Genomic DNA, 24,583 nt, shown 5'->3' with positions numbered 1-24,583 from the left:
CCCAGCGCCATGGAAGCCACTAGTGGACAGTGACATATGTGGCTGGAGGAGATGAGGTGAGCGGGCAGACATGGCACTGAGCAAACCTACTCCCTCCCAGGTACCTTACCAGTTGGTGCCAGGTACTTAGGTGTTTGTGCACGTAGTAGGTGTGTGAACAGCAATGAGGGGAAGTGATATACCTGCCTAGGTAGTATGTACCTCGTTGCCTCTACCTGCCGACTGCTACCTCACTGGGTCGACGATTGTCAGGCCTTCACTCATTCATTCAGTTTCCCACGTCTCCCAACAGACTACACCCTACGGAGTGCCTACCTAGGTAGGTATCTATCATTGTGCTTGGTGCTCACTGGCTAGGTACTGTAACCCTGTACCCTAAACCCTGCACCTCCCCCTCGCTCCCTTCTCCTCCTGTCGGCGCCCGGCACTGGCCCCTCACCAAAACTGCTGCTCATCACTACTGGTGCCCTCATCGCCAATAATATCATCCCACCAGTCGCAAAGCTTACAGGTCGGCCTCTGTCGCTCTCTTTACCTAACCACCCACTACTACTAGTGACGACCCAGGGCCCTCCCCCAGCTCTGGAGAGGGACACAGAGAGTTCAAAGATCCCGTCTCTCAGCTTGCCAACTTGCAGCTCCGCCCTGCCTTTTGATTTCTTGTCTCTGTGTGATACACAGCCTGTCTCTCCAGCCTCGATTGTGCTTCATTGTTCCTTGAAAAGAGGGGAGAAAAAGGAGAAGGAACCAAAGCTACAGTCTTAATCCTGACTGACCTTGTTGTCGCGGTCGTCACCTTCCCCTCTGCCCACGATTGGAGCTTATCGGCCTGCACTGCAGCTTCCCAGCGGCCAGCCCATTACCCGACCGAATAATCGAGCAAACCGCCTTGAATTGATCCTGGCATCTTTTCTACCTTGCTGCGAGCTGCGAGCTGCGAGCTGCGGCTGTTGCTACCCCTCCCCACTTCGCAGTCCCATTGCCCTCCCTCACCTAATTCCACGTTCCACGTTGCGACTCGGTGGGCAGTCCAACAGGCCTCCGAGCTCCTCTGAATCATCCTATTGTTAGCATTCCAGCCCTTGGGAACGTGCGCTTCCCTGCGTCTCCCAAATGCCGACCTTTGGAGGTCTGCTCAAGAAAAAGAAGACCAAGGAGTCTTCTGACGACAAACCCGCTCCATCAGGCGGCGGCAGTTATCAGCCCATTCAATACAAGTCCTCACAAAAGACCGACACCTCATCATCTGTCCCTTCCAAGACTACAGGCGCCTCCGATGCAGCCTCCCAGGCCACCACGGCTGTGACAACCACCTCCACTCCTGAACCTCATGCCAAGACAGTCGAAAGCAACGGCGGTGTCGACATGAACGCTGCCCCCGTTGTCAGCCCTGCTGGGGGCGTGGTGGATTCCAAGCCGGTGCAGAGACAAACAAAGGGCAAATACACCCTCACGGACTTTGCAATTCAGCGAACCCTGGGTACGGGCTCGTTTGGGCGGGTGCACTTGGTGCAGTCAAAACACAACCAGCGCTTCTATGCCATCAAGGTCTTGAAGAAGGCCCAAGTGGTCAAGATGAAACAGATCGAGCATACCAACGACGAGAGACGGATGCTGCAACGAGTCAAGCACCCGTTCCTCATCACCCTCTGGGGGACGTTCCAGGACTCGAAGAACCTGTACATGGTCATGGACTTTATCGAAGGTGGAGAGCTTTTCAGTCTGCTGCGAAAATCTCAGGTAATTCCTTGTCCTTGGCTTTTCCACCGTCACCCTGACATTGACCTTCTGCGATAGCGCTTCCCCAACCCCGTAGCCAAGTTCTACGCCGCCGAAGTCACGTTGGCACTCGAATATCTGCACGGACAGAATATCATCTACCGCGACCTGAAGCCCGAAAATCTACTCTTGGACAGACACGGCCATGTCAAGATCACCGACTTTGGGTTTGCCAAAGAAGTGCCCGACATTACGTGGACCTTGTGCGGTACCCCGGACTATCTAGCCCCCGAAGTCGTGGCTTCAAAAGGATACAATAAGTCGGTGGACTGGTAAGCTTGTCGGTCGCCTTGTTGTGGAGTTCTCACGCTGAGCCTTTTCCAGGTGGTCTCTAGGCATCTTGATCTTCGAAATGTTGTGCGGATTTACGCCATTCTGGGATGGAGGTTCCCCTGTCAAGATTTACGAGAACATCCTCAAAGGAAGAGTCAAATATCCCCCCTACATTCATGCCGATGCTCAAGACCTCCTGGTTCAGCTGATCACAAGTGACCTGACGAAGCGACTCGGGAATTTGCATGGCGGTCCTGCAGACATCAAGAATCATGCGTGGTTCGCTGAGGTCACCTGGGAGAGACTATTGAAGAAAGATATCGACGCCCCGTACGTTCCACCAGTGAAGGGCGGAGCTGGTGATGCCAGTCAGTTCGACAAATACCCCGAGGAGACGGAAGAATATGGCAAGAAAGGAGAGGATCCGTATGGAACCCCCCTTTACCCGCTTCTTTGAATGCCTCAAAGCTGACACGATATTCAGGTTCGGCCATTTCTTCGTGGACTTCTAATTATTACATCGCCACAGCGAAGAACGGAAGGAGCATCATGAAACAATGCTGCCGAGTACGAAGTAGTGGAGAGCGGGACGAGACATCGGACCATCTCAGCCTGCGAGATGACGACCAGCTGGTCTGGTTCGATGCGACATGAGCAACAACAAAAATGTGGCCGCGGATTCGATTTGTACTGCAGCCGGTGCAGTCCTCGTACTAACGAATTTTGATGACAGCGGGTGTGGCCCTAATGGAGTGGCCACCATGAAAATTTGGTGGTGGAGGTGGGTTCTTTGGATTTGCGGTTGCAGTGTTCAGTGGGCCGTGGTGGTTGTGGTCGTGGTTGTGGTCGTTGTTGTTGCTGTGTATAATGATGGCGGCGACGATGCAGGAAGCTGGAATATCTATTCATGAGTGCGAAAAGCGAAATGGGATTCGCGCGAGGCGCTCAGTGCATTGTACCAGGACAATATCGCCACGAGGGGCCATGAGATTTGGACTTTGCATACTTGCCATTCGAGATGTTATCCCTCTGATGCACAGAAGCAAAGCAGTTGAAGCCTTGGATGAGCCTCTGACTTTCAATGCAGTTATTTTTACTACTCTTCTCCAAATCATCGCATGTGATCTTTCGGCGCTTGTGGTCCATATGCCTGCTTGAGAAGATGATGCTCGAAAAGCCGTGTCCGAAGTCAAAGCAGTCCGCAACGGAGGATACGTAAGTACTCGGTACAACATCTCCTATCCTATTTACAGAGTGCAGCCGCAATCATCCTTCTTTTGGTAGTTTGTGTTCCTTTTTGGGATCTTACCAGCCTCAAACCAGGGACTAATGTACAGCTACCTACCTATACTATTATCAAGTGAAAAAGTCTACACGGGACCGGGTTTGATGGGTCGAACTTCGGATAAGCCAGACCTCAAAGCAAGACATCCAAATGCGTCGTGTCGGGCTGAGGGGAGACTGACGAGATGCGTGGTGTTGTATAGGTACATTTGAGGGGTGCGTGAAGCCTGGTGATTCCAAAGCGCCGAATTTTGATGGAAGTTTGACCTCCGAGGAGGTTCTCAGCCTGGGCTCTGAAGCGACTCAAGATTGCCCACTGTGCTCGATGTGCGCCGTGTGCCTAGTACAGCATGTACAAATCGACTCCAGCGCATGGCAAGGCAGACGGGTGCTCGGGTGTTGTCTGAAGAGTTCCTCAGCCTTCCAATTCACCTTTGGTCTCCAGTGATCTGGGAGCTTCGAAGAACGTGCTCTTTTCAGCCTCGGCAACCTCATAGAGTTCGACAGGGCTCAAAACAGCTCCTTCCCGCCTCCTGCTGCCCCAGAGCCAGCAGCAATCCCGCCCGCAAACGATGCACTCTCCCTCTGCAACCTCGCCGTGTACGTCCGACTCGTCACGTTCCATGCATCAATGTACTTCTCCATACAGGCAGTCAGGCACTTTTGTTCTGTCGAGCTCAGACTGCTGCCCGGGTTGGGGACGCATTTTTCAAAGCAATTCGTGTGGACGTTGGAGATCAGTTGCTTCGCGTTGGCGACGTTGGATTGTTCGCTGATGGCGGATTGGATGCGCTGCAGTGTCACGCCCGATGTCGTCGTTGTGGTGGAACCGCTGGAAGGTGAGAAGGAGGAGGATAGAGGGTTTGTAATCGATGTGGAGGACGAGTCGGAGGATGAAGATGATGATGATGATGATGTGGTGGACGAAGAGGAGTTGTCTTTGGACGAGCCGCCGCCGAAGAAGCCGCCGAATGCCATGGTGATGCCGGATCTTTTGATTGTGTAGAAAGACTTTTTCTGGGCTTTGATTTGAATAGAGCTGAGCAGGTGTTGAGAAGCTACTTGGACGTCTTTTTGGTTGAGCCAAAGGACCTTCTGAGCAATGTCTGTTTGTACTTCGTACCTACCTAGGTAGCTGGGCTTTACCAGGCAGGTCTGCCGGCCGGCGGCGGCGGTAGCCCATCAAGCCATGACGAGCGCCTATAACAATTGGCGGAAATCACTATTGGTAGGGGCTATTAGCAAACCATTTCGCGTTCTCCACAAGCCCCAGTTCACCTGCGTCGAATAGTCGCGCGAAACTGAACACCTTTACAGTAGTTTCGACGTGACATTTCACTTTTTCCCTGCGCCTTTAAGGGGGCCTGCGACAACTTTTTGGACACAAGCCGTGTTCTTGCCATGAAGTCTCTGTGACATATTCCTTTTCTCACCGCTATCGCGAAAATCTCCGAGCAATAGACATTGTGTCCAGTTGAAGATGTGGGCGCCATCCAATATCTGGGCCTCATTATGGCTGCTGGCGGCATGTGCAGTGGGCACGCGAGCGGCTGTAGAGGCGGACCCAGACATGAAGAGCGTGCCTGTGAGTTCAGTCTCAATCTACTTCTTCTACTGCTGCTTCTGGACTATTGGCTAACCTCCCCATGTTCCTCGTCAGCTGAGAACACACAGTCTCGCACCTCCATACCTGGACTCGGACATGTCAAGTCGGTGGTTCGACTTTGGCGGCGACGCGATCATCCGCACCGACCAGTACATACGACTGGCCTCCGACATGCCCTCACAATCAGGGTGGATCTTCTCTCGCATACCGCTGACGGCGACCAACTGGGAAGTAGAGTTTGAGTTCTCGATCCATGGCAAGGGCCACCTTCACGGCGACGGGTTTGCCATGTGGATTACCAAGGAGAGGGCACAGCCCGGCCCGGTGTTTGGGCATGCGGATCGGTTTGAAGGGCTGGGGATTTTCTTCGACACGTACAAGAACAACAGACCTGGTGTTGTGTTTCCATACGTGATGGGCATGATGGGAGACGGAAAGACTTCATACGATGCGGCGAATGACGGGAAGGCGAACGAGATTGGTGGTTGCTCGGTAAGAGATGAACATATCTTCGATGATACCAGATATGAGACTGACCACGGATGCTACACAGGCTCGAGGCTTGCGCGGTGCTTCCATCCCCACCAAAGCGAAGTTGACTTATTTCCAAGACAAGTCACTCACGCTCCAACTACAGTATAAAGCCACCGATGCATGGGTCGACTGTTTCTCTATCACCCCCACAGCAGACCAACCATTGAAGATGCCCAATACGGCATATTTGGGATTTAGTGCGCACACGGGCGAACTTTCGGACGACTTTGACATTATCAGCGTGGAAACACGGAATCTATACAATCCAGTGGCAGCGAACTCTGGGAGAGACAAGGCGGCGCAGGCGCGGGTGAGTGGGAGAGGAAGGAGTACTAAGCCCAAGGGTGGCGGTTGGGGATGGTTCTTCTTCAAGGTGCTGCTCTTTGCGGGGGTGGCGGGTGGCGGGTATGTTGGCTACAAGAAGTACAAGGAGAAGCAGCGGTACGATGGATTCAAGGGGTTTTAGGTAGAGTCAAAGGTAGGAGTTCGGGTGGCATGGGCAGGTCTCGACTCGTGCGTGTACAAATGACAATCGACGGATGTTTCGCAGCCTGGCTTGTTTGCCGCGTGTTTCTGGTCCCGCGGTGTATCGGTTCATTACTGCGCCGAGAGCTCTGTACGACACCTGTGTAGCCCTTGTCAATGACTCGCTGTACCTATGCTGTGGTATATAGGTCTAATTATCAAGCGATGAATTGGGTCAACAAAGTACTGGCTTCTCGGGGCTGAGATCTGGGCTGACACGTGAGGAAGCCACTAATCCTAAAACAAACTACGCTAACGCTACTAAGCTACTAGCGGCCATCCAGAACAAAAGACATCTCACAGCCAATCAGCAGCGCGCATCCGTGCCTTGTTATGAGTGAGTGATTTCGAGCACGTCTTTTGCCTGATTTTCACAGCATGCTTTTCGCAGTCTCTAAATCAACCCCAGCAATTGGATCAGCGCCAAGCCCCCCATCCTGACCTGATCTTGCTGTCACTGCCCACCCATCTGCCCTTTCGCTTATAATCCTCGTTCCCTCCTACCGATTTCTTCCTTTCTTTCTCCCTTCCCCTTTTCCCGCCCACTTCTGACAATCTTGCGCCACTACCTTTGGTTGTTCCGCATTCATCAACTCTCATCAACCAACCATCAATAACTTACCCATTTCACACCTTTTCATCTTCCAAACACTTTTGCAAACATGACTGGACGTAAGTTAACTCCCTTGTGCATCTGTCGTTGCGATTATCGTGGTTGTCGTTGTCGCCTCACCTTACCGTCGCCTCAAGCTGCGGTCCGGGCATGTTGCGCGCCACCTCCTACAGCTTAGATGATTGGAACAACATCTTCATGTAACAGTATAACTAACAACCTCTTCTACAGGCGGCAAAGGCGGAAAGGGCCTCGGCAAGGGTGGTGCTAAGCGTCATCGCAAGATTCTTCGCGACAACATCCAAGGTATCACCAAGCCTGCCATCCGACGTCTCGCTCGTCGTGGTGGTGTCAAGCGTATCTCGGCCATGATCTACGAAGAGACCCGTGGTGTCCTCAAGTCCTTCCTCGAATCTGTCATTCGTGATGCTGTCACCTACACCGAGCACGCAAAGAGAAAGACTGTCACTTCGCTTGGTAAGTCCAGAGTGACACCGAACCTTGTACTTTGCCCAAAGACTAACCCGGCCTTCAGATGTTGTTTATGCCCTCAAGCGACAAGGCAGAACCCTCTACGGTTTCGGTGGTTAGACTTCTTAGTGGTCAATACCTAGAGTCTGGCGAAGACGGGAGATACGGATATGGGCTACGGTGGTTATGGATGATGAAACATGGCGCATGGGTCTGGCTGTATTACAAAACAACTATTGACGTTGGGTTTTTATCGCAAGGGGTTGAAGAACTTTTTGTGTCCTGCTCGACAAAGACGCAGCAATGCTCGAGATGGATTTTGTATCCTTTTGAGTGGACCTCTTACAGAAGACAAGTAGTCAATTGTAACACAATCAAACAATTGAATTGATACGAAGTGATTCTGCAATGTTTCTTTGCGCTTTTGCGTTTCTCTTGCTCCCGCGACGTGCAATTACTCGAATGTTCTGCTGACGCAAGGGGGGATCTGTTTCGGCTTCAGCTCGGTGCATGCATCGCCTACGCATGCCACCGCATTTCTCGTCCTTTGTACGTAGAGTCTGCAAAGAGACTGTCGCAGTGCAATCAGATGAGACCAGACTCTCTGGCTTAGGACTGGGCTCCTTTATTACAGGCGCCAGCAAATGCAAGGGGCAGACAAAGATCATCATGCTAAGGCAGCAGAGTTCCTGTACCCAATTCCCAGCTGGCGAAATGTGGCTAAAGCCTGTCGCCTAACCTCTGGAGCCTGTAGTAACCGGGCCAATCTAGGCTCACTAGGCGGTGCTGCAGGATCCCGAGAGGGTGGCGAAAATTGGGCTGATGCGTCGAATAACAGGCAACAGGATTTCCACCATGGCCGATATACTCGGATTCACCCCGCTCAGACTTCTCGGGCCCCATGCATAATCAATTCAGCTACTACCGACTCTCGACTCTGCCCTCACAGAATCCTCTTTGAAACGATGCATCACCTTCAGCCTCGTCGTACGCAATAGTTCAGGACATGAGCCGACAAACGACACGATAACTTCCAGCATCTCTTCGCCCGCCGATTGCCACCATGTTTCAGCGGCGTGGCACGTATCTTCAGCGCCTGTCCAAGCTCTACTCGGACACCAAGCAGTCCTATGAGAGCGCCAAAGTCACTCCGGCGGCCGCGAATGTCACGGACCTGCCCGAGTTGAGGGACTTGAGACGTGATTTCCAGATCCAGCAGGACAGGTTGCTGGCATGGGGGATGCACTGGACCGACGTCGGCGCGCCTTATTCCGCCCAGGGCGATGTCGACATCGACAAGAAAATCGACCAGGCTGGGCTGGGCGAGGTGGTGGCCAGCGTCATGTCCGAGATCAAAAGGCTGCTGGAAGAGAGTGGCCGACTGGAGCATCCCGAAAGGTACGAGATGAAGAAGTCGGCACGAGGCCCGGGTGCGAGTCCTGTGGCCCCTCGCAGGGACTGGACCAGTCACGAGGTCATGACCGGCCGCGCTCTGCTGGAGCAGCTGACTACCTGCATCGACGTCCTCTACAGCCTCGAGGAATCAAGGCGGGCCGATGAGAAGAGTGGTGACGCCAAACGCATGAAGCACGCTCATGGGTCGTCGCTTGCTGCCGATGGTACCGACTATGGCCCCCTTTACGACCACCCTCTACACATCGACTTCAACGGTCTCGAGTTCAGCACGTATTCCCCACAAGCAGCTGACCCACCTCCATATGATCCCGCTGAAGGCTCGGTGACTTCGACAGAAAGGTCGATCGCCTACTTTCGTCAGGGCGCCTTCCCGGTCCTCGTTGATTTTCTCACGGCCGACTGTCCACCATATGTCGTCGGGAGTGCCGAGGACGTCTTCGAGCTCCATGAGCTCGGCGAGAAGCTGTGCAAAGATCGATCCTTGTCGTGGTGCGGCCACCTGAGACTTCTCGGGTTCACTGTCGACCCTAATGGACCACGTTGCGCAATGGTCTATGCCTTGCCCGAGGGACACGACCACAAAACTCTCCAGCAACACAGGACTCTTTCGTCCCTTCTGGCCACAAACAACGTCCAGGAGGGCTCGTCGCCAGCGCTTGAAGATCGCTTCCGACTGGCATACAACCTCGCTTTGTCCATCATGGGCTACTTCGCCCAAGGAGAAACTCATCAGTATATCAACAGCAGCAATATCCTCCTCATCGGTAGCAGAGAGCATATGCATCGATCCCATTTACCTAAAGAATTGAGATATCCCTATCTGCTGCAGTCGTGCCAGGACTTTCTGTCTCGCTTACAAGCAGAGGAACCATTCACCGCAACCATCTATCGCCACCCCGACCACGACATTCACGCACCTGAAGTAGTTCCAGCTTATGACATATACAGCCTCGGCTTGCTTTTGTTAGAGATTGGTCTGTGGATTCCGTTGCAGAAATTGTGGAAGCCAAAGTATGACCGCCGGCTTTTTATGGAAAGAGTCCAGCGAATTTACGCGCACAAGCTGGCTTCAAAGTGCGGAAGCAAGTACATGCGGGTTGTTCAGAAGTGCTTGCAAGCGCCCTCGGAGTTGCAGTTCAAGAACAACTATGAGGACGCTGGAGCGTTCCTGCTTCAGGTGGCCAAGGACCTGCTGCAATGTTGCGCCCTTGACGAAGAAGGGCCACCTCCAGCCTCTGACATCGAGACGTTCGAGCTCATCATTATTGAGCAGATGTGCAAAGCCGAAGCAAAAGCAGCCGAAGAGGAGAAAATGCCAAAGATACCAGTTGACGACATCAAGCCCGAATTCCCCAAGAGAGCGAATTCAAAACGAAAGGCCGATGCGATTCAGCATTCCATATCGCCAGCAGAGAAGCCTCTCCGAAAGTGGAGCGATGTTGATATCCCCCAAGAAGACCTAGACCAGTGGAATACCATGGTAATGCCCAAGCTAGGCAAGATGCTGCAGAATGCTCTCAAGGATTCTCCCGAATCATCTTGCAGCCTCAGTCTCATGATGTTCGGAAGTGCCCCTGATAATGCCAAGACAACCATCTGCATTCAATGCCCACAGATCAACAAGGTCCGTGATGTGCTGAGGAAGAAGTTCAAACCCAAGAAGGGATGGGGCGTCGTCCTGCTCAATGGTGAAGTTAGACGTAGTGGTACCGGCAGAAGGAGAAAGCCGAGGCGATCGGGGTATGGTAGCAGTTGCTCGAAGCACAGAGGCCCCAAAGCCATGGCTCGAAGGCCTCTGGAACAGAAATATCAGGAACGGCCGACAAGTGGGGCCAGCATTGGAGCCTTCAAGGATGCCGAACATCTCCCTCCTGTTTCCTTCGGAGGCACTATCCTCGTCGACGGCGAACCTTACGGAATGACGGTGCATCACATGCTCGACCTTCCAAGCGACGATGAAGACGAAGATGACGATGACGATGATGTCGTCCGACGCAGCGATCAGCAACAGCAAGCTCGCAGAGCTGCAGCGCCTCGTAAAATGCCTGGACAGTTTGACACTTCAGCCGATGTACGTTTCATGCAATCAGAGGAAGACCTCTCGCGGTTTTCCGATCTGGCCATTTCTGACGAGGATTTTGAGAACAACAGTGATGACGACGATGACCAAAGCGACGCCAGCACCATCCGTCCAGACTATGCCATCATGGACGCGGACGGCAACGAGTTCTGGTTCCTCGAAGACAGCCCTCCTGGCCTTGATGATGACGACGGATCCGATGATTCCTCGTCCGAAGATGAAGCAGACGCAGACGACGCGGCCTCCATTGGCGACAAAAGAGGCATCGCACCATACTCAGATGACGATCTATGTGTGACTCAACCCGCCATCGACGATGTTGATGATGACTTCTTTCCTAGCGAGGAAGATCGTGACGATGACCACCTTGCGAGCCATGCGTTTGGATATGTCTTTGCGAGTAGCGGCATCCGGCGTGTAGTAAGAGGGGAAATGAAGCATGAGGTCGATTGGGCGCTAATTCGAGTACACGAAGACCGCTTGAAGATTGAGAATGCAATCACGTCGCAGCAGAAGGCCACCAACATTCCACCCACATCGTCGTCACGACAGGGATCTCGAACGTCCCCTCAAAGGCGTGATCCTATTCCCGTCCTCACAACAATCACCCCTGTTTCTTCCCTCCCAGGTCTACGGGTGCACTGTCGAGGTCGTTCATCCGGCTTCAAACGGGGACGCATCTCGCAGGCCATGTCTCTAGTGAAAATGCACGGCCGGCAATCCTTCTCTGTGAGTTGGTGTGTAGAAGGAGGCTTCGGCATCCCGGGGGATAGTGGCGCGTGGGTATACGATCCTGTCTCGGGTGGACTTTGCGGTCATGTCTTGGCCTGGGGCGAGAAGAGCAAGACGGCGTATATTGCGCCTATGGAGGTGTTGTTTGAGGATATCAAGGGACGGCTGGGCGCCAGGTGCGTGGAATTACCCGTTCCAGAAGGGTTGAGACAGGTGAGAGAGGACGAGGGTATTGGGATGGGGACGACGAGCACGAGCGGCGGTGGGCAGGAGGATGTGGGTGCCAAATTGAGGGACATGAGGCTCGACGGCAACACCACTGCCCCCGCCGGCTCTGGGTCTACTTCTGCCTCTGCCTCTGGTGCGCCAGGCGGAGGAGGCAAGACGAAACAGGTTGTCGGCGTCCGGCCGCTGGTTATGGCCGGCGCTGTCTCCTGATTGCTTTACAGTTGTCCCTAGCGTCATGTTTATTTTCACATAGACCTCGCGTATACTACCACGTAGTACCTTTTTAATTTTTCACCTGTCGTTGCTTAGGATAGTTGAGATACCTGCCAAGTGCACAGTGGCACTGGAACAATGGCTTCTGCAAACACCCACACGCAAACCAGTGCACCCCCTCCCACTACAGGCAGACTGTAAGGGCCCTCAACACCATCCAGGACAAGTGTAATAAAGCCTAAGCAGCACAGTGGCCACTGGAGGGGGCCAAACCGCGTTTGGGAGAGTACGGAAGCCCATTTCGAACCTTTGCGGACGGCCGGCAAAAATTCACCAAGGAGTTTCTTCTTTTAGATTCGGAGAGACGCGGCGGCCATTGGTATGAACCCAGGAGAGAAGATATCCGTAGTAAAATACCAATGAAAACGCTCTGATTCCTTGATTTTGACTCCTCGAGAACCTTACTCAGCTTTCGTTCAGGTATCCGGGCTGTTCAGGAAGGGATTGTATGCTGCATTCACGAATTGCGCAGACCCTGCCAACACATAAAAGCGTCAGTTCTTTTTAGAGCGGCTTATTGATGGACAGTTGGTTGGGATTTCCGACGTCAATGACGCCAAACGGTGCAGAGATCGACTTTCATTCCGAATGAAGTATTCTTGTGATTTGGGAACTTGTGAGGAAAAGACTTACACATGACTGGCTCCGAGACCTCGTAAGGCATGGTCTGAAACATGAGATTGAACGACTCTTGACTTGGTTCAAAGGCGTCCAACTGTGAGGGCATCGTAGGAGCCTGGAAGGGGTCGCTGGATGGCAGGGTGTTTGTCATGCTGTTGGGTTCGTTCTCAACTGCAAGCATAGATCCGATTGCGAGACGGTCGATTGGTTTCCCTAAGACACGCCAAGCGAGTGCCCCAGTCAGGATTCCTGTAGCGCCGCATAACCCTTTTGGCTGTGAGGGTTGGAGAACTTACCTTGGGAGATCGTTCTGGTTTTCTTGAGCCTTTGCATCATGTCGCTGGCCAACCTTGCTGCGTTTGAGTTAGAGCTAAGAGCCTGGAATACCCTGAGGCAAACCTCGGCATCTTCGTTCACAGCTGTCCAGTCAATGTCCTTGAAGACTTCTTCGTCCAAGTCCAGGTCCACGCATATGCTTGCGACCAGAAGGATTGAACTCGCGCAGATGAGACATGAGATCATCTGCCACCAAGGGAAGCCATAAACAAGGCCTTTCTTGTCCTCGAGATTATGGAGTAGCTTCGCAGTATGTTGCGCAGCCACGACACACTTCCGTTTCGACATGGAGAAACGACTGCGTTCTGCTTGATAGAATGCCATGGGATCGGGGCATGACTCCAGCAACTTCGCAGGTGACAGTAGAGGTCGGTGGATCAATGCTTGGAGGTTGTAGAATTTGACAGCAAGCATATTGCGCTAGCTCTTTGTGTCAATAAAATTAAGCATTTGAAATAATCGTGGTCGAGAACGTACCTGTCTTTTATAGATTACCGAGCTTTCGAAGGTGTGTGAGAGATCGAATCTCAGGTGTCTTGGCAGGTTGGATCGCCATTGCAACAATTCAATATCCAGGAGCTCGATGCTCGAGAGGGTCACAGCGGCATCCTCGGCTTTCCTTGGTCCGTAAAGACTATTGAAAACTCTTCCAATCATTTCAGAGAACTTTATCATTGCGACAAAGTAGTCTCCCATCCAGCCGTTTTGGTGGATGTCATGCTGACCGTTTGGGTCCGCCAGATCGGCCTCAGACTGTTGAGACGGAAGTCTAACCATGAAGCCTTCGTCGTTGGTGGCTGGCGGACGTCCCAATTGCAATGCCAAAAGGCGATCAAGCACAAATATGGAATACCAGACTCGACGACACATTTCTTGAGGGGCCCGACCCATTTCTCGGCCTGCGCGATGATGCTCTTCGACGTGAAGACCGATACTCTGAGCGATGCGGACTGCCAGCCCCAGCGTCGTCCAACATCGGTCGGTTTGGCAAGTGGCCAGGAGATAGAAACACTGCGCGAGCAGAGCGCAAACATGGTCCACGGTATGCCTCGAGGTATATTTTTGTGTAAGAGCAATCGCATCATCGAAATAACGTTGATGTTGATGAGAAGCTGCTGGATTGGAAGCTTCGTCGTCCTCGGACTGGGCGATTCTCTCATAGCAGGAACCAATCGCAAATATGGACACTTAAAAGGGCAGTCAGCAGTAGTTGATCAACTTGTGTCGGGGCTCCAAGAGACATGCAGAGTCGACCGATCTTCCGGGATCGAGCGAGCAGCAAACGTTACCGCCGAGGAGGTACTCACATAGCAGAGATAGCCATGGGCCGCGGAACTCCTCCAACGAATCCGCTTGCCAGAAAGATTCATAGGTTTTCCTGAAATCCGGTTCCGAGATGAAGGGGTAAGCAATGTGTATCGTCGAAAAGTAGATCTCGACAAAATTATCCGCATCCGTCCTGTGTGGCAGGCAACCTTGGTTCTGCTCCGAGACCTGACGCGTTCCTTCTTGTTCGTAACTGTCTACACGCATCTCAGGAACACCTTCTTGGCAGTCAGACGGAGAACGCTGGCAAAAGGCAGATTCCATGGCATGGAAAAACCGAATATCGCTCGCCTCGCCCAAGTAACGCTGGACAGGAGTCGAGCGGCTATCCTCGACCACCGTCTGTTCTGGCGATAAGTGTTCCACCATCGGCCTCGCCACATGGTCGGGAAGCTGGATAGATGCGAGGCGCAAGTCGACAATTTTGCAATCATTATTCGAAAGGTTCTTGCGGAGGTCTCGAATCAAGTCGTTGTAGACTGCAATTGCATCTCTTAATTTCTGGCTCTCGTTATCGATGGAGAACCAACTGAGGTTAGCATGATTGCTGCGAGAGAAGCTCTTTCGGGAACTGCCTTTGTTCCAGCGGCACGCGTATCCATAGCCAGCGCACCGCCCACAGGTAGGATGGTTTCCATCACACTGAACACGAAGTCGTCAGGTACGAGCAAATCGCAAGCAGTGTTTCGGATCCCGGCTTATGCTTACCTTGGATTTCAGGTTCCGGCAACTGTCGCAAGCACGTGCAACACGCCGCCGTTTCAAGGACAGAGGTGTAGTCATATTGTCGGATACCTCGCCGGAACGATGGATGCAACGGGTCGTCCAAAATATTTGGCAAGTCCGTTAGGTATATTATGTGCACCAAAGTGCTATAACGAGCCTTGCAGAGTCACCTGGTAGACATCACGAAGTCAGCTGCGTGCCAGAAACAATCCATCTTTACCGTGCGTTCCGCCCGTTCCGTATAAGGTTCTCGGGAGAAGGTCTCTTCTGGCCCAGGTCCCCAGTTTCATCACAGCATCACAGTGGCTGGTTGGTGGGCTGGCTGCTCAGCTCCAGACCCAAAATTTACCATTATGTGTTCTTCACCATATCATGTTACGCAATCGGCCATCCATTCGCAAAATGTGGATATTCCTTCATCGCCACAGCTGGCACCCTGATAATACAAACCACTGTAAGTCGATTTGAACTTTGCCGTCTTTGAATAATAGCCGTCAACTTGTATCACGACTTCTCCCACTTAAGCAAAGTTGTGGTTGACGATAAATAAATAAAGGGAGAGCGAACCTTTGATCACCAATACCTCGATATCAAAAACCAATACTAGATTTCGGCATCGCGAAGGACGGGCTCACTAGAATTACTTCCAAAAGCGCCAGGTGACTATGCCTTTTCAGAGGTCGGACTTTCGCAAAAGGAATAGCTCTAAGTAGGAAGCATTACGATTTTGCCGGGGAAAACAACCCGTGTCTGAATGGCACAGAAGAGGAACTGGAATTTCCCATTGACTTCCCACCCTGGCTGCCGCCCGAGCCGAGCGGCGCACGCAATAGAGGAGCTACAAAAGTTCAGTTCCATGAAGACAGTGTCGGAAGCTGATTCCGCTTGCGCGCTCAACCATGAATATGTTGGCGCTCTTCTCGATTGCGGCTTCCTGGAAACTAGCACAGTAAGTGTGTAACATGTCTCTCTGCGTGCCTGCTCAGCCGCGACGCACCGGGTATGCCTTGCGTCCACGGGAAATATTGTCTATTTTGTTAAATCGGACATCACACGACACTTCGATTTCGACCAAGTGATATCATGTGCGACTTGGGCTTCTATACCCAGAGCCCCCTCAATCGCTGGCGACTTCTGACTTGATGTCTTTGACAATTCTGTCGGCAGTGAACCAATACCGAGCACAACGAGAAAATCAGTTGGTAATTGCGCAGTCCTCATCATGACACTTACAATCAGCTTTTCTCACGACGAGAGCAAGCCATTGACGCCTGGGAGCATGGTCCTTGGTGTGGTCAAGTTCATGAACTATGAAGACCAAGTAATCGAGTCCTTGAGCCTCACTTTTAAAGGCCAAACCAGTGTCTTTCTGAATCAATATTACGGTGACTTGGTGTCCCCCAGAACGGAATATGCTTCCAAAAGTTATCTCTTCAGTCGACATCTGGATTTGTACAGTGGGGAGTGCATCCAACACAAGGGAAACTATGCTTGGCCCTTTGCTTTACGAATTCCACTATTTGCAGCTCCAAGGTCTGTGCCATCATGGTCGAAAGAGTTGTTCAATCCAAAGCATCCATGGAAAGGCGACTTGGCTCTCCAGCCTCACCCTCTACCACCAAGCATGCAACAGAACGGCAAGTTTGTTTGCACCATACAATATATCCTCGAAGCGAAACTCGTGCACCGGCCTCCTCCCACCAACAATTCGGAAAGCAAGGGCAGGGAAGTGAAATCATCACGGACCGTATCTGTTCAAAACCTGGAGATGCCTGGCCACAGCGCACCCGGACTGAACTACCCATATGTCAGCCATCGCCACACAGTCCGTTGCCCGCTTGGGGAATCTTCACATTGGCCTGTCCGGCGCCTTCTTCCAATGCTTCACAAAAAGCAACCGCCTACCGAGCCCGAAATGAATCTATGCTTTTCGGTCTTACTGCCCAAGAAACTCGAGCTTAAAGAACATCAAACACTGTCCATCCCAACTTCCTGCACGATGAACAGTTCAACAGCGACCGAGGAGTTGGCGTCTTTAACAGTGGATGCAAGTCCAGATCTTGTTATTCATTCTTTTAAGCTCTCACTTTTCCAGCAGACACATGTCCGAGCTGGGTGTCACACCGGACTATCTACCAAGTGCATCTTGGCTCGCAAAGGATCATGCAGAGTACCCATATCCCGAATAAGCAAATCAGTCTCAGAAACAGCGATTGATACTCCGACCACATTTGTCAACCTCTGCGATATAGTAGACCTCTCTGTTCCTGTTGAAATACTGGCCTCAGACTTCTCAACCTACAACATTGCCCGGTGCCATACTCTTGAAGTATCTTTCTCTTTGGAGTATCGGGGGAAGAAATATAAGTTTACTTTGCGGAGGGTCCCAATCCGAGTGGGACCAAGATCTGGAGGAGAGCTGGAGAGGCGGCTCAGCGAAGGGCTGGAGATGGACGATGAGTACGGGTGTGATCTGGCTGGTATTCAGTGGCGTGAGTATGGACGGACTTCCGGTTTTGATGCGGGAAGCCCGAGACAAGCTATCCCCCTTGTGATAGAAGGCTTTGACGGCGATGTTCCAGCAACCCCACCGCCTGCATACACCGCCTAGTCACGTCCTGAATGGGAGCTGCCACGATGTCCCTTGAACTGTATGAAGCTAGTGCATTTCATTCTGGGGTAATTGAGTCAAGTACCATGAAAACCCTCAATCGACACTGCATCCTGCTCCGTCATTCCGAACGTCCCCCTCCGACAAGCTGAGCAGCATCATCATTCTGTGTTATCGAACAGCACAAGTGACAGTAACCATGAGCTACAGGAACTTTGCCGTACTTATCACCACTTTGCATGTCATTGGCCACTCCATCAAATGATTGTACGTTCTTTGACAAGATCGGTTGAGTGGTGTTACCAGTGCTTTGTCCGTCTGTTAACAGAGCCCGTGACGAAGAAGGTGGACGATCGCGAATGAGAGATATCCAGCTAGTCAGACTGGAGCTTCATATGCGTGCCCTCTTTTTGTTCAATCTTCGCCGCCTGCTCCTTAGAGGGTTGGCCGCGTGTCGAAACAGGTTATCCTTGACATCATGGACACCGAATAACCGAGTGTGACCTTGTTATCATCGCATTCGGGATCTTCGACATCAATCGCAACTCGACATTTCTCGACAACCACGCACATGACCATGTTTCCTGTCCTTCAAATGGGCTACCAGCCATCGTTTCCCTGATGCAATGGCTACGAGGCATTTCTCCTCTCGACTTTGTGAGAGCTTTTCCGCCTCATCCGTTTTACCCAGACCTGGTCGCAAGAGGTCAAGACCACATGCGCTTTCCTGTTACAGATCGACGATGTGGAATACCTTGCTTTCGGACCTCAAAAGAGCTCAGTTCGGGTCCCAATAGTCTCATGACCTCTGAGCCTTGGACACAAAGGCACGGAGACTTATACCGCGTCTCCGTGCCGCCGTCTCCTTCGCATCCGCTTGGAGGATGTGGTATGCAATGCGAAAGGCATGAAATATGGCTCGTCTGGTGCCCAAAGGCTACATGTATATAGGTCATGGATATTGAAATTGTCGTCCTCATGTCAAGATCTATTTCATCACTACGAAAGAACGATTACGGGTGTCCGAGCAACGAAGAGCCACATCAAAGCTTCCAGCAACATGAAGTTTCGACCCAGCCTTAGGTTCTCCCATGCAGACACTGCAGGCGTGTCGCGCTTCTCTTACACCCGGCTACGCATTCTCTTGTTCGGCGTGAATTTCATCAAGTGGTCCAGCGCCTGCATCGTCATGGCCATTGTCTCATACTTCATCCACGACTACTCGAGGAATGAGCATACGACGTACCAAGAAGTCATTGCCTGCACCAGTATTGGATTCTTCCTGCCCACCATGCCCTTGGCTTTCGATAGGCGTATCACCGTACAACTGATTCCGCTGGACTACATCTACTCGCATCTCTGGGTTACGGCGTTCATCTTCGCGGCCGAAGACTACAACTGGCAGGATTGTGCGATTCACTCGCCATCAGGCCTGCGCAAATGTACACTGAAGTACGCAATGGAATCTTGGTGTATCATTGCTGTGTACGTGTGCTATACTTCCGTTTGATTTCAAGGGGTGGAATGCTAATGGTCATGAAATTTAGCTCTTTCTGCGTCTTCGCTACCATTCTGCAAGTGTTGATTCACAGGAGGGAGCGTGGATTGTACGTTTCACCGCTCTTGGAGAAACGCCATCAGTCTCCGCAGGTGACGACGAACGGCGCAGAGGAGCATGACAATCCAGCAACGGCGGCTGGTCAAGTGTGAGCTGAGAAGCACCAAGTAGGTCCAGGTAGTATGGCGCGAATATCGCTGTACATGACGGATTTGGGAGTTGGGATTGAAGAACCTGCAACTCCTCACACTCTTTGGAGACTTGTGACGAACACCTGACAGTAAGGAAGCGGTCAGGTTGCTGATGACTTGGGATTTCTCTTGCCCTAATACCCGTGGTAATGCCTCTGGATGGATGAAGTAGTAATTTACCCTCAGGGGTCTGGTTTATTTGATTTTTGAGTTGACAGTTGACCAGTCACATTGGTCCTGAGGGAATATTAATGCTTTCTATTCGTCACTGGCTCCACATCTTAACCCGGCGAGGTCCCCTGCCCTCGCAAATGTGCAGCAGCAATCACCAGCTGACTGTTTGCACCGTAAACGACGGGCATTTCCCCCGAGCATTGTACTTATCAAGGCGTTCGCTGCTGCCGCTTTTACTACCTCGTATATACCGTACCTAGGTAGCATCGGGTATGCTGACCGGCTGTGAGCTACTGTGATAAAGTCTCCAGGTCTCGGGTACAGAATGTGGAGGGCTAGGGTTGAGCCGAGGTACCTAGGCACTTTTTGGCCCTAATAAGGCGAAATCCACCTCCGCGTTTTTGAACGTACCCCAAGCACAATGTCGCAACCACAAGAAACAGGAACCAAAGCAGGAGCCGTCGCTCCATGGAGTGAGCCCGCGTGGTGGACGGCGAGAGCATCTCCTTATTACAATGAAAGCCACCGACGACTTCGACAGTTTGTGCGGAACTATGTCGAAACCCATGTGTCGCCAAACGCGTTAGAGTGGGAGGAGAAAGGCGAAGCGCCTAGGGAGGAACAACTGAGATGGGTGGCGTCTGGGGTAAGTTCAGCAGTCGCTTTAATGTTTGCACATAAACACAGAGACACACACACACATACACGATGCTGGGATTGTTCCTCAATAATCAATTCTTCCAAAATATAGATTCCGTTCCATGAGATCCCATACGAGTACCGACCATCCAATGTGCCGGACCCTGCTGGTATTCGGCTTGGGGATTTCGACGTCTTTCACGACATGATCATTCGCGACGAGACCAGCCGCGTAGAAGGCGGCGTCTTCAGTTCTTTGGGTGGCGGATCAGTCATTGGGTTCCCCCCAATCCTCGCCCATGGCACCGAAGAGCAGAAACGTAAATGGTTGCCGGGTTTGTTCAGCTACGAGACGAGCTTTTGCCTGGGCATCACCGAACCGTCTGGTGGTTCCGACGTCGGCAACATCCAGACCACTGCCGTCAAGACTGAAGATGGCAGGTTCTATGTTGTCAACGGCTTCAAGAAATGGATCACCGGCGCTCCCTGGGCGACTCACATGACGACTGCAGTACGCACGGGGCCACCGGGCTCTGGGATGGGGGGCGTCAGCGTCCTCGTCATTCCCATGTCGTCGGCCGGCCTGACCATCCGACGCATCCCCAACAGTGGCATGAAAGCCGGTGGTGCGAGTTTTGTGACGCTCGACGAAGTCAAGGTCCCCGCCGAGAACCTCATCGGCACTGAAGGCAACGGTTTCAAGATCATCATGCACAACTTCAACCACGAACGGTTCATAATGGCCATCGGCTGCAATCGCCATGCCCGCACGTGCCTCTCCGAAGCGTTCGACTACGCACACACGCGCCAGACGTTCGGCAAACCCTTGATCTCGCATCAAATCATCCGACACAAGATTGTTACACTGGCGCGCCACATCGAGTCCCATTGGGCATGGCTGGAACAGATTGCCTACAACGTGCAGAGTCAACCTCTAGGCTGGCAGAGCCCAGATATCGGAGGTCAACTCGCTCTTGCCAAAGTCCAGGGCGGCCGAATTTTGGAATTGGCGAACCGCGAAGCCCAACAAGTGTTCGGTGGCGCTGGCTATCAAAGAGGCGGTCTTGGTGCCAGAGTCGAGCAAATCAGTCGCGACTTGAGGATGATGGTCGTCGGTGGCGGCAGCGAGGAGATTCTTCAGGATCTCGCCTTCAGGCAGGAGACGGCGATTGCTAAGAAGAATGGTTGGAAATTGTGAGATGTGATACCTAGGTAGATAATAGTATATCTATGTCCCTACAGAGCCCCGTGAGCACTGTAATGCCAGCGTTTGTTCTGCCTCTTCCATCGATGTGTGAAGGACATCCCCTGCGTCTGCTATGCTACGTTGATGCCAGCCTTTTCCTGCCGATTCGACAAAAGATGAGGAATTATCAGCGAAGGCTCAAGGCGTCAGGCTTGCGGGAAACGCCCAATGTATTTCGGAGCGGAGGTTGTACGGATACAAGGGTACTGTTGTCGCTGTCCGGCATGGTAGATTGTCTGTCGCGCCCTTTGAGGATCGTGTTCCACTACTACCGGGACTGAGCTTGATCTGCTGCCCCAGTCTCGGTCCGTAGCGGCAAGGAGAGCCAGGCAGGTGCAGTAACAACTCTGTAAATGACAGTCATGTGTCTGGGGGCATTACCGAGGATGTTTTCTGCGAATCTTACTTATCAGTGCCTATTGTGTTACGTAGGTCTTGATACACAAGTAAGCCAACAGACTGTTACGTAGGAAAGCAATTTTCAAAAAAAAAGGAAAATGGATACAGCTGATCAAATTTCTCATTCGATAGACAACTTGAAGTAAGGGATTCTTGTTCCAGCAATGTTCGAAATGCTGCTACCTCCTCGAACGCATGAGCGTGCCCTCTGATTTTTGATCAACGCAGCTTCTTCAGTGCCTTGACAACCTCTTCCGGATGACTCTCATTGAGGAAATGACCGGCATCGATGACGGTGATGTCTGCATCTGGCACATCGCGTTTGAACGCTTCTGCGCCGGGAGAGGCAAAGAATGGATCGTTCTTGCCCCACAATCCAACCACCTTTGGCTTGTGTTCTCGCAGATATGCCTGCCACTCGGGGTATGATTTGACATTGTTCTCGTAGTCCCGCAAGAGGGCAAGCTGAATATCGACGGCACCTTCACGAGACGTATAGTAGGCATCCAAAGCCGGCGCATCCGGACCGATCCGAGAAGCCGGTTCTACACCATGCTTGTACGCCCAGTCGATGCCCTCGGGCGAAAAGATAGGTTTGAGAGCATCAGCTTTAGCTGGATCTTCAGGATTGGCCCACAGTGCCTTGATGCCGTCGAAAGCAGGAGCCAGCCCCTCGACGTACGCATTGCCGGATTGCGTGAACAATCCATTGATGCGCTCCGGATGCTTCGAGGCCATTATGAGTCCGATAGGTGCTCCGAAGTCGAACAGGTAGAGACTGTATTTGGTCAAACCAACCTGCTCGGTGAACTTATCGATAGTATTGGCGAGATTTGTAAAGGTGTAAGGGTAATTCTTTGGATCAGGCCGATCCGAGTTGCCGAAGCCTGGATAATCCGGCGCCACAACATGAAACGTGTCAGAGAGCTGGACCAAGATGTTTCGAAACGTGTGCGAAGCAGAGGCATGGCCGTGAAGAAGCAAGAGGCCTGGAAGTGAGGCCGATCCTGCCTCTCGATAGAAAATCTTGACAGAGTCGATCTGAATAGTCTTGTACTGGACGTCTGAAGTCATTTTCTAGGAGGGTAACAGCGTGTAAGAGGAGTATAACAGACAGCCTTTCAGAAGAAGTCGTGGCCGAAGGCTCGATGAGCCACGTAGGGCGTTGATCTTATACAGCGGCCCTCATTCTCTTAGCGCTTCTTCATGCGCTCACATGCAGCTTCTTTGTAAGCGGTCTACCTCGGATGAAAGAAGCAGCATGTGAGGGCATGAAAAAGCGACATATGAGAACGCTTCTGAGGATTAATCCGCACTCCAGAGGCGGGAAACGTTCTCTGACCGTCATCTGTCCCTGGGGAAGCACAAGGTTCACCGATCAATTATGTCACCTTGCTGGACTTCACGGAACGATTATGGCATCCCCAGTCTAGTGAAATGCTATTCATGTCGACCTTGACCTATTGAAATTTCATGATGAGAAGATAATGGGCATTTTTGAGACGTCAGTCCTGCAGGTGTTGCCCTGATTCCAAATCTCGAGCTAATTTCGGGAAAGCAAACATTTAGCGCAGAACTGACCATTCGCAACCTCTCTCCGCACAGCAAGGGACCCCTGCATCTGTAACATTACTTACTCTCCACGAGTCCTCCAAGAGCTTGGTCCCTGCAGCTACCTCAGGATATTTGTGGGGGCATGAACCATGCCAAAATAAGATCTCTGAAATGCTTGAATACGTCTATCCAGGGAGCGCCAGCCTCGCAACCAACTAGAGGTACGGAGGTGCCTAGCCGCTAGGAACCCACCTCCAGGGTAGATGCAAGGTATGAGCACCACAATATTTCCGGCTTTGACAACTTTGGAAGTGAGCTTTTCGTTTTGCTCCTGAGAGAAACCAGCAAGTGCCATCTGAGGTTGAAAAGTGACTCCTCATTATCTGGCCACGTGGCGAGAACATGGGTCCGCTAAGGAAATTAGTTGGAGGTCACCCATTTTACGGCACCTACCGCATTTGATTAGAATGAACCCCATTGAACAGCTTTCTGTTAGTTTCCCCTGTTTTCGTAAGAGGTCTTCGATGACAAAGGGGGCGACAGGCTTGTATACCCACAACGGAAGCCTTTGTCAAGCGCATCCATGGCATCCACTCATCCTATCTGGCGCATCTTCTGGTCCAGAACGCTTTGAGCTGAGCCAGGGTATTTGGCGCGAGATCTTTCTGGGCTGGCTCCAGATCTTGAGGTTGTTGGGGTTCGACAGCTCGACCAGAATCTTTGGGCTGATGCGTGGATTGCACAATCACGTTTTTGCAGAATCAAGTAGGATTATTGAAGCTATAGCATCTTTGTGGTATAGCTAACAACGTGTGAAGATTTCTACATGATTTTGACTTGAGTTCAATCTATGGCGTTGAATGGCGGTGCGTATGCATCGCCGGCCCGAGTCACAGCCTTGAATATCTCTACAGTCATACGCATGACAAGCGGAAGAGGCGAGCCATATCATCCCGTTGCCACACTCAAGAGGAAAGCCTTACTTGCTAATTTTGGAAGATCGTAAGCTCATTCGCTGCCCATGTTGATGCCAAATAATTTTGAGCTGATACTGGCCGCGGCTATCTCCACACCTAATATGGTCTAGCTAGGAAAGCTGTCGTGCCATTCGGCATCATAGCCTGTAGTGTTTCGTGTATACTCGCTACGGACTGAGAGAGATTTCTTAAACACATTGTCGGATACATACCGGGTGTACCTTGAAATTGATGAAGCTGTTGAGCGGTGTAGACTCTTAGCGTTGCAGAGATCAAACTTGAACCCGGATGCTGCGACGATCTGGCTTGGATTTGGATATCTACGCGTCAGCAAAGCTCTGAGTTAGATGTACTCCAACTCGGCAGGTAAATGTGGCCGAAGCTCGCGGAGATGAGGCCTCAGCAATCATG

General features: G+C 51.9%; 10 protein-coding genes across 10 annotated transcripts; 7 read left to right on the top strand and 3 right to left on the bottom strand.

Annotated features, from left to right (window-relative positions):
- Nucleotides 1-1,113: 1,113 nt before the first annotated feature.
- On the top strand, nt 1,114-2,509 carry Z520_08460 (cAMP-dependent protein kinase type 2; the record flags this gene model as incomplete). The annotated part of the gene is made up of 3 exons (XM_016778956.1): nt 1,114-1,740; nt 1,798-2,051; nt 2,104-2,509. 3 exons carry the CDS (start codon nt 1,114-1,116, stop codon nt 2,507-2,509), a joined length of 1,287 nt encoding a protein of 428 aa, XP_016629875.1.
- Nucleotides 2,510-3,846: 1,337 nt separating this feature from the next.
- On the bottom strand, nt 3,847-4,314 carry Z520_08459 (uncharacterized protein; the record flags this gene model as incomplete). The annotated part of the gene is made up of 1 exon (XM_016778955.1): nt 3,847-4,314. One exon carries the CDS (start codon nt 4,312-4,314, stop codon nt 3,847-3,849), a length of 468 nt encoding a protein of 155 aa, XP_016629874.1.
- A 502-nt stretch (nt 4,315-4,816) lies between these two features.
- On the top strand, nt 4,817-5,942 carry Z520_08458 (uncharacterized protein; the record flags this gene model as incomplete). Its single annotated transcript, XM_016778954.1, has 3 exons — nt 4,817-4,921; nt 4,997-5,434; nt 5,496-5,942. 3 exons carry the CDS (start codon nt 4,817-4,819, stop codon nt 5,940-5,942), a joined length of 990 nt encoding a protein of 329 aa, XP_016629873.1.
- Nucleotides 5,943-6,663: 721 nt separating this feature from the next.
- On the top strand, nt 6,664-7,205 carry Z520_08457 (histone; the record flags this gene model as incomplete). The annotated part of the gene is made up of 3 exons (XM_016778953.1): nt 6,664-6,673; nt 6,846-7,091; nt 7,150-7,205. 3 exons carry the CDS (start codon nt 6,664-6,666, stop codon nt 7,203-7,205), a joined length of 312 nt encoding a protein of 103 aa, XP_016629872.1.
- A 943-nt stretch (nt 7,206-8,148) lies between these two features.
- Z520_08456 (uncharacterized protein) lies at nt 8,149-11,751 on the top strand (the record flags this gene model as incomplete). The annotated part of the gene is made up of 1 exon (XM_016778952.1): nt 8,149-11,751. One exon carries the CDS (start codon nt 8,149-8,151, stop codon nt 11,749-11,751), a length of 3,603 nt encoding a protein of 1,200 aa, XP_016629871.1.
- A 479-nt stretch (nt 11,752-12,230) lies between these two features.
- Nucleotides 12,231-14,880, bottom strand: Z520_08455 (uncharacterized protein; the record flags this gene model as incomplete). Its single annotated transcript, XM_016778951.1, has 6 exons — nt 12,231-12,289; nt 12,448-12,648; nt 12,732-13,191; nt 13,249-13,958; nt 14,079-14,739; nt 14,806-14,880. 6 exons carry the CDS (start codon nt 14,878-14,880, stop codon nt 12,231-12,233), a joined length of 2,166 nt encoding a protein of 721 aa, XP_016629870.1.
- Nucleotides 14,881-16,045: 1,165 nt separating this feature from the next.
- On the top strand, nt 16,046-17,434 carry Z520_08454 (uncharacterized protein; the record flags this gene model as incomplete). Its single annotated transcript, XM_016778950.1, has 1 exon — nt 16,046-17,434. One exon carries the CDS (start codon nt 16,046-16,048, stop codon nt 17,432-17,434), a length of 1,389 nt encoding a protein of 462 aa, XP_016629869.1.
- Nucleotides 17,435-18,494: 1,060 nt separating this feature from the next.
- Z520_08453 (uncharacterized protein) lies at nt 18,495-18,944 on the top strand (the record flags this gene model as incomplete). Its single annotated transcript, XM_016778949.1, has 1 exon — nt 18,495-18,944. The coding sequence occupies one exon, from the start codon at nt 18,495-18,497 to the stop codon at nt 18,942-18,944; it is 450 nt and encodes a 149-aa protein (XP_016629868.1).
- An 834-nt stretch (nt 18,945-19,778) lies between these two features.
- On the top strand, nt 19,779-21,194 carry Z520_08452 (uncharacterized protein; the record flags this gene model as incomplete). The annotated part of the gene is made up of 2 exons (XM_016778948.1): nt 19,779-20,003; nt 20,109-21,194. The coding sequence occupies 2 exons, from the start codon at nt 19,779-19,781 to the stop codon at nt 21,192-21,194; spliced, it is 1,311 nt and encodes a 436-aa protein (XP_016629867.1).
- Nucleotides 21,195-21,860: 666 nt separating this feature from the next.
- On the bottom strand, nt 21,861-22,715 carry Z520_08451 (uncharacterized protein; the record flags this gene model as incomplete). Its single annotated transcript, XM_016778947.1, has 1 exon — nt 21,861-22,715. The coding sequence occupies one exon, from the start codon at nt 22,713-22,715 to the stop codon at nt 21,861-21,863; it is 855 nt and encodes a 284-aa protein (XP_016629866.1).
- Nucleotides 22,716-24,583: the final 1,868 nt, after the last annotated feature.

The sequence above is a fragment of the Fonsecaea multimorphosa genome (genome assembly GCF_000836435.1).
Source record: "Fonsecaea multimorphosa CBS 102226 unplaced genomic scaffold supercont1.19, whole genome shotgun sequence".
NCBI lineage: Eukaryota > Fungi > Ascomycota > Eurotiomycetes > Chaetothyriales > Herpotrichiellaceae > Fonsecaea > Fonsecaea multimorphosa.
This window is presented reverse-complemented; position numbering and strand designations above follow the sequence as displayed.